This window comes from Tiliqua scincoides, chromosome 13, assembly GCF_035046505.1.
Source record: "Tiliqua scincoides isolate rTilSci1 chromosome 13, rTilSci1.hap2, whole genome shotgun sequence".
NCBI lineage: Eukaryota > Metazoa > Chordata > Lepidosauria > Squamata > Scincidae > Tiliqua > Tiliqua scincoides.
In genome coordinates this window covers 16,048,143-16,056,631 of record NC_089833.1, presented here as the reverse complement: position 1 = coordinate 16,056,631, position 8,489 = coordinate 16,048,143, and the positions used below count along the sequence as shown (strand labels likewise).

At 48.4% G+C, this 8,489-nt stretch overlaps 1 protein-coding gene across 1 annotated transcript in view; it reads right to left on the bottom strand.

Annotated features, from left to right (window-relative positions):
• Nucleotides 1-2,617: 2,617 nt before the first annotated feature.
• Nucleotides 2,618-8,489, bottom strand: part of LOC136663685 (myosin-16) — a 38,930-nt gene continuing 33,058 nt past the window's right edge. Inside the window, exons 37-43 of the mRNA XM_066640537.1 lie at nucleotides 8,076-8,268; nucleotides 7,657-7,860; nucleotides 6,869-6,994; nucleotides 5,420-5,590; nucleotides 4,353-4,553; nucleotides 3,775-4,004; nucleotides 2,618-2,975 (exon numbers count right to left, since the gene is read on the bottom strand). Of these exons, the coding sequence (XP_066496634.1) occupies nucleotides 3,801-4,004; nucleotides 4,353-4,553; nucleotides 5,420-5,590; nucleotides 6,869-6,994; nucleotides 7,657-7,860; nucleotides 8,076-8,268 (1,099 nt within the window). The 3' untranslated portion in view covers nucleotides 2,618-2,975; nucleotides 3,775-3,800. The remainder of the gene's footprint in view (nucleotides 2,976-3,774; nucleotides 4,005-4,352; nucleotides 4,554-5,419; nucleotides 5,591-6,868; nucleotides 6,995-7,656; nucleotides 7,861-8,075; nucleotides 8,269-8,489) is intronic.

Genomic DNA, 8,489 nt, shown 5'->3' with positions numbered 1-8,489 from the left:
GCCAATACGGTTGGTTCCAGCGGCGTTGCAGGAGTTGCCAGAACGTGACTGTGTGCAGCCACGAACTGCCTGAGGGACTTATTAATAATTATATAATTATTAATTAGGAGGATATGACATTAAAAATCATTATATCTTTATTAATTATTAGGATGATGTTGGATTAATAATAATTATATAACTATATATATGTCATATATATACAATTATTATTTTCATTAATGATTTATTATTAATTAGGAGGAGGAGAAGGTGGGATTAATAATAATAGTTATATAATAATTATTATTAAGAGGATGTGGGGTTAATAATAGTTAAATAATTTAATAATTAGGAGGAGGAGGTGGGATTAATAATCATAGTTATTATATAATTATTTATTAATTAAGAGGATGTGGGATAATTTAATAATTAGGAGGAGGTGGGATTAATAATCATAGTTATTATATAATTATTATTATTTATTAATTAAGAAGATGTGTGTTTGATAATAGTTATATAATTTAATAATGAGGAGGAGGAGGTGGGATTAATAATCAGTTAGTATATAATTATTTAATTATTAATTAAGAGGATGTGGGATTAATAATAGTTATATAATTTAATAATTAGGAGAATGTGGATTAATAATAATAGTTATATAATTATTAAGTGGGTGTGGGATTAATAATTATATAATTTATTAATTCGTAGAAGGATGTGATATTATTAACAATAATAATTATATAATTATTATTAATTAGGGGGAGGTTGTGGGAGACGGGAAGATGAGTAGAAAGAAAGTACGGGCCTGGTCAGTCCTCTGACCTAGGAAGCCCTCTTGGTCAGTTTCAGGATTCACCGCCTTTCAGCCTTCCTGTCCTAAAATCCCTGATGAACTCCTTGAAACTATTTTCGGATGATAGCCGGTAGACACCAGCTCCATGTAGCAAAGTATTTAAAAAAAACTGTACTTAGAATTAAATAGCCTTTGGAATTTCAAGTGTGTGTGAAATATATCCCTTTAGCATCTGGATAAGGGACGAGCCCCGGCAGAAACAGAACTTTGAACCCAAGGGTGTTGTAAGGGACTGGCACACGTTTGCCAATAATCTGGATGATTATTGAATCAATAAACTTGTGTTTGCTTTGGCTATTATCAGTCAGGTGGATGTACTGACTGTACCATATGAGGCAGCAGTGACTGGCTGAGAATCGAATTCAGTTCTTAGAGCAATATTGAAACAATTTTGAAAGAATTTTGATGCTGTACAAACACCAAAAAGGAAGTGTTGGTCATTTTCTGGGCCCTGATCCCATGCTCAGAAGCAAGCCCTGCTGAATTCAGTGGGACTGATTCCCCAGGAAACTCAGTGTGTAGGATTCTGGTCCTCAGCAGAGAAATCTGTAAAGTTGGGCACAAATAGGACAAGTGGGGAAGCCTTGCTTTGCATTAGTTCAGGGTAGTGGTATCTGCTGTGTGTGTGTGTGTGCGCGTGTTTTCAACAGATTAAAAGCTGTGCAACTAGGTCAGCTAAAAATTGCACAACTGGCATGCGTTTGCTCGTAAATACAGTTTGATCTTCCAAAGGTCTTTTGCTGCTGAGGAAAGGGGAAAATGAAAAAAAGCTGCAGAGGTAGAATTCCCCCCCCCCCCCCACCATTAAGAATTTGGAGATTTAATGCCCTGAGTGTTAGCCTGAAGAAATATGTTGAGGCCAGCTCTTCCCTGCTGGTGCTGTTTTTCTGGGGTGTGCGGAAAGTGGGGTGGGAATGATGTGTGCAGAATGAATGAAATAAACATGGGCTGGTAGGACTGTCAGGCATGGCCTGGGCAGGATTAAAGATGTTGTGTAAGGTTACAGTGTTAGGCTTTAAGCCAAGAGGTCTGGCTTGGTGTGCCAAACTTCTTCTTGGCTCAGAAACAGTGTGGCCAGCTGGAGGTCATGCTTATTCCTGTGCAAGCTTCTGAGAAAAAAGGTTGCAGCCATGTTCTCCCACACTGCTGCTGTTCCACAAGTCATTTTGTTCTCTTCCCTGTCCTACCCTGGTGAAGGAAGCCACATCGATGCTTCGGAATCGTTAAAGGGACAGCACCCAATCTCTGGTTCCCACACAGGTAACCCTATTCAGAAGACCATAGAGGAGGACAATTTTGATTGTAAGATCTTCAGGGCAGGGATCTTTTCACTTGATATAAAGCAGGGGTGCCCAAACCCCGGCCCTGGGGCCACATGCGGCCCATGAGGCCTCTCAACGCGGCCCTCAGGGAGCCCCCTTTTATAGGCCTTGAGCTATTGCAAGACCTTCATTCATTAATATAAGTTCATCTTTAATATATTCATTTATGTAAACTTATATAAATTTATTCAAATTTTAAATGTAAATTAATTCTTTCTTTCCCCGGCCCCCGACATACTGTCAGAGAGATGATGTGGCCCTCCTGCCAAAAACTTTGGACACCTCTGATATAAAGCATCATGTAACTTGGATGATGCTGTACAAATAATCATGAACGCTCTTCATTTTGCTAGCCGTTCCTAGACCCCAGTAGCGCCAGCGAATCCGGTTCAATCCTACAAAGAACGAGCAGACGTCCTCTAGGGGTAAAGCTTTATTAGGACTACATGTGGAGACTATTTGATAGGGGCGAACAGCTTACAGGAGACAGCTCACATCACACCTTGGTCACATTTTCCGTCCTTGACATGAAAATGCAAACTGAAACTGCATGAAAAACAGACCTCCCCCCCTCCAAGAGGGAAACCACATCTCTGTAACCTTCATACTCTGAGAGAACAGTGGATGTGCCAAGTTCTTCTGCTTTGACAACTCCCCTGTTTTCCCCACATACTGAGATGCTCCCTGCCTCCACCTTCCACCTTCCATTCATCTTTCTGTGCAGGTGTCTTTCCAACTGATTGAGGCTGCTCCGGTCATCACTAGGGTAGGGCTTGTGTGAGAGGCAGCTGTCTGCAGACGCTTTGGCCATCCACCTGTAAAAGAAAACAAAGGCTGCAGCTGGATTGTCCAAGGTAAGCCAGGATGTTGACAGTGAACAGCCAATGCAGCCAGCAGGACACAGAAGAAGGTTCCAGTTCAAGGAGAGGTAGATGGCAATAGAGGCCTGAGACATAACCAAGGCACTCTGTGATGGCCACTCCTAGCTCAGACTCTCTGTAGAGAAAACAAGGGAGGGACCATCACTTGAGTGTGCAACACCTGTTTTGTCTGCAGACGGTCCTGAGTTCCTGGCACTTGCAGAGAAGGCTGAGAAAAGCCATCTGCTGTGACAGCTGGACCCATGCAGGGCTGCCATCCAGTAGGCCATAGGAGGCAGGCACTGCTGGCAGCATTTTGGTGCAGGGTGCCTACCTCCATCCACACTTTGCATGCACCACAGGTGCCAGAAGGTTTGGGGCCTGAACGTGGGGTGTTTTCGAGACTTCACAAAGGCCACTGCTTAGGAAGTGGGAAGCACATTCCAGTTTATTCCTATTATTAGTAATATTATGAGAGCCAAGATGGCGCACTGGTTTGGGAGTTGGACCTGGAAGATCCAGGTTCTAATCCCCGCTCAGCCACAAAGCTTCCTAGGTGACTTTTGGCCAGTTACTCTCTCTCAACCTTGCCTACCCCACAGAGTCGTCGTGAGGACAAAAGGAGGGGAGGAACATTGGACAGCACCCTGAGCACCGTGGAGAAAAGACGGTATAAAAAGATGTGAAAAATAAACGATTAGGTCTCCCTCCTCCAGGATCTCTTGCAAGTAAAGAAAAGGAACCTCACACCTACCAGCTGCGGCATAAAGGAGGCAGGATCTATTCTTCGGCAGTCGACTTTGAGCTGGCCGATTTGGAGACCTGAATGATCTCCACGGATGTGAAGGCTTTGCCGGCTGAGACCCGGTGCCTGGTGCGCAATTTGTTCAGGGCGGATTCCGCCATCCCGGCCCTCTCCTCGGCATCGTCCAGCTCGTGCACCGTCTTGCGGTACCTGGCCAGGTTCTGATTTGCCTGTTCCTCCTGTGGGGGTTAAAGGAAGGGCAGTTATCCTGCTGCAAAAGGGGCTCTGCTCCGGTCAGTACAAGGAATGACCTAATTGAGATGAGGGGCAGAGGCAGGTTCGCATGAAACTGTTACGTTGCAGAAGAGAGCAACCAAAATGATTACTGGGCTGGGTACCTATAAAGGAGGCAGCTTTTAGGGCTCTTCAGTCTAGAAAAAAGGCGCCTGAGAGGGGACGTAACTGAGACAGCCTATTGCAGGACCATCTGTGGAGGTGACCCTTTCCACAGGCTGACCAGGATGCACCAACAGGACTCGAGAGGAATCCCCCAGGGGGTGAAGGGTGTTGAAAACCAAGACACTTACCGCCTCCTCCATTTGCCTCTTGTAAGCCTTCAGCTTGTTCTGCAGCTTCTCCACCAGCTCCTGCATGCGCTGGTTGGTCTTGTGGTCCTCCTCCGTCTGGAAGACCAGCTCCTTCAGGCGCCGCTCGTTCTTCTGCAGGGTCTTCACTGTCTCCACGTGGCGCTTCTGCTCAGAATCCAGCTCTGTATCCAGTTCCTTAATCTGAAAAGGAAAAGGTGGTGGAGGCTGAAAAAATGGCCAAGGTGGGCAAAAGGTGGAAGGGTGGAGCACAGGAGAACGCTGAGCTAGAGTGTCCCTGATGCTCTAGCCCACCACCCACTTCTCTTTCTCCATCTTCGTCTTTCTTCCTGGATTCAAAAAGGAAGAGGTAAATGGAGTGGAAGAGGAAGGGTGGAGCACAGGAGAATGGGTGAGTCAGAGTGTCTCTGATGCTCTAGCCCAGGGGTGTCCAAAGTTTTTGGCAGGAGGGCCACATCATTGCGTTGGGGGGCCAGGGGAAAAAAAAGAATTAATTTGCATTTCAAATTTGAATAAATTTACATAAATGAATGTATTTGAGATGGAACTTATATGAATGAATGAGGTCTTGCAATAGCTCAAGGACTATAAAAGGCCTTCCACAAAGCAAGGCTGGCCTTTCATTTGCTGCCACTGCTGCATCACAGCAAGCAGTGGAGGGAGCCCTTGTCCCATAGCTCACATGAGAGGTCGAACATTGTGTTGGGCCAGCGCAGGCTCCAGCAAGTCTCCAGAGGGCCAGAGGCTCATTGGAGACTGGGGGCTCCCTGAGGGCCGGATTGGGAGTCCCTGAGGGCCACAAGTGGCCCCCAGGCCGGGGTTTGGGCACCCCTGCTCTAGCCCATCACTCTCCTCTCCATCCTCCTCTTCCTGTCAGGTCCCCTCTTCCTGTTCAAAGCAGTTTTGATCTAGGGAGTGGGAGAAGCGTTGAGAGCTGGTGCAGCATTGCATAAAGGGAGGTGATGTTGGTGGCCCATTTCAGGTACTGGGAGTTGTTAGGGCAGCCCTGGTGGGCGAGGCAATGGAAAAGACAGAAAAGGCCTTCTTACTCGGGTCTCCAGCTTCATGATGGTGCGCTTGCTTGCTTTCAGGGCCTGCTGCTCCGCTTCCTCGATCTTGACTTGCAGGTCCTTGATGGTGACCTCATAGTTCTTCTTGATCCTCTCCAGGTGCATGGAGTGCTCTTGCTCTTGGCGTAGCTCTTCCGCCATCCGGGTTGCCTGGAATTGAGAAACGGGCAACCGAGCTGTCAACGGAGATTATTCCCAACGAGCAGCCGGTGTCAGAACTTTGTTTCATCGTGCAAGGACTTTTGCAAAGCAACCTGCTCAAATCAACCCCATCGAGCGGCACGCTGAGCAGGGCTGTGCGTGTGCTCGGATTCTGCAGGACAACGGCAAAAGGACAGGGTGCAAGACTGGCTGCACAGTCACGCACCCTGTCACAATCACGCACAACCCATTTCTAGCCCTTATGACAGCTAAATGTGTAGATGATTTGAGGGACTGCCTCCTTCCATATAATCCTACCCATCCTCGCAGGTCATCAGAGGGGGCCCTACTAACTGTGCCGCCACTGGCAGAAGGTGAGAAGGTTGGCAGTGAGGAATAGGGCCTTCTTGGTGGTGGCTCCTTGCTTGTGGAATTCCCTTCCCCTGGAATGAAGAATGGCTCCCTCTTTGGAGACAACTTCAGCGGGGCCTCAAGGCCTTTTTATTTAGAAATGCTGACCTAACGGGCTGGTGTTTTTAGTGAAATGAAATTTTAACAACGTGATCCACTGGGGTCTGTTCTGATTTATTGTTCTAATTGTTTATATGTCTTAAGGTTATAGCATTGCTTTAAATTTATATTTGTATTGGTTCTTATCTTGTAAGGTGCCTTGAGTGCGAGAGAAAGGTGGGGAATGAATGAATGAAGCCTGCTGAAGTCTCAGAAACCAGATAGGTAACATAATTTTTTACATTTAGGCTGCAGTGTCCTCCGTAGCTCCTTGACCGTCCCTGGGACTACATTATGCAGACTAAATTATGCAGATTGGAGAGAAATTATGCAAACTTTCGCATCTTATACAGGTGCCCAAATTTGAGTTGGCTGGGTGTAGAATTTTAATTATCATTTTAACATGGAGTACGCAGAGCACGGTTGACAATGTGTGAACTCTGTGAATCCAGAGCCAGAGATTCCTCAACCTTTAACCTCACAATCTTGGCACAAAAATATATCTTTTGTTTTGGGAAACGATCTATGGCAGTACTCAAATTACAGGGGGCTGAGAGGGGCCTGGACCCCTTACCTTTTCTGCTGTTCCCCTTCAGCTGATTTTTCTAGAAAGCTATTTGGGGCTGGTTTGACTAAAACTGGGGAGGTCAAGGAGTAGGGCTCTTAGATTTCATGGAGGTCCACCACCACCAACACCCCTCCATGCCCATAATTGGAGCACTGGTTTCCAATGCATCTCGCTGGCAGGTGCACCAAAAACACAGAGACGGCTCTCACATCAGCCACGGCTTTCTTGGCCCTCTCGTCTGCCGATCGGAACTCGCTGATCAGCTCCTCGTGATCGCTCGTGATGCGCTGCAGGTCGGACTCCAGTTTCCGCTTGATCACCAGCAGGCTTTGGCTCTAAAGAGAGAAGAGGAGGCTTCAGTGATCCAGGGCACACCAGGGGGTGGGTGAGTGGGTGAATGGTCATTGTGGGGCTCTCCAGTCAGAGAACTGCAGAGTCAAATGGCACGACGGGTAGGTATTGAGCAATGCCCATACAACCGCCGGCACACCAGGAAGCTCAGAAAGAGTGCCCCTTCTGCACACAAAATGCTGCAGGCAGTGGCGTAGCTAAGGAGGGCAAGGGGGTACATTGCCCTGGGTACCACACCTTCAGAGGGTGCTGACCCACACCCCAACAGCAGATCTCCAAGGCGCAAGGAGTGCAGGAGAAGGTGCTGTGGCAGCAAGGACATTCCCCCTTGGAGCAGGCTACTCAGAGCAGCTCACAACCACTTCAGGTGTGTCATAAACCTGGAAGTAATTTGTGGTGATATCCTGTCAACGCAATTACTTCTGGGTTATGTCTGATGTCATGGCTCCAGGTGCCGGATACAATAGGTATGTCACTGGCCCCAGGTTCAACCTCTGGCACCTCCAGGTAAGGCAGGCTAAGACCCTTGTCGAACCCCCCTGGAGAACCACTGCCAATCATTGACTATGCTGAGTCAGAGGGTCAAATGGGCTGACTCAGCAGGGCAGTGTCATATGTTTGTCCTAGGAGTGACTTAATGGCCCACCTGGACACTGAGTTCGTTGTGTCTCTCCGAGACCTCCACCAGCTCCTGCTCGATGAGCTTGCGGGAACGTTCGCTGCCCTCCAGAGCAGTGCGTACTTCCTCCAGCTCGGTCTGGATGAGGCTGAGACGGCGCTCCTGCAGGTTGTACTGCTCGCGGAGCTCTTCGTGCTGGCGGGCGTCCTCGTCCATCTGGATCTGAAGGTCCTGCGGGCGGGAAGAAGGCGGAGGAGTCAGGGAGGTGCTGGCCATTGCAAACCGTACGGCTCCATTTTGCCCCCCCCGGCCGGGAATGGCTCCGAAGGGAGGGGCCGCTTGCCCACCGCACTGAGGCTCCCCGACAGACTGGTTGCTCTACCCCCTCCAGCTACACCGCCGTCTCCACTTGACTTCTTACCCCTTTCCTTAGGATATCACTTCACCTTGATCTGTTGCTGGAGTTTCTTCAGGGTCTTGACCAGCTCGCTGTTGTTCCTGTTGGCGTGCTCCAGCTGGATCTCCATCTCGTTCAGGTCCGTCTCCATCTTCTTCTTCAGGCGGAGGGCCTCAGCTCGTCCCTTGGCCTCCATCTCCAGGCTGGACTGCAGGGACTCCAGGGCCCGCTGGTGATTTTTCCTACCAATGCAAGCAAAACTTGCATATATTGCAGCATTCAAGCCGTGCACCTTCCATTTTGCTCCCACCAGCTGGAAGGGCTCCAAAGGGGAGGGGGAGGGGCCACTTGCACACTGCGGTGTGGCTCCTGCAAAACTTAGTGTTTTGTACCCCCTCTAGCTATGCCACTGCTAAGAACAACTTGGTCTTTCCTGCAGTCCACTTCCTGCCCTCAGGCCAGG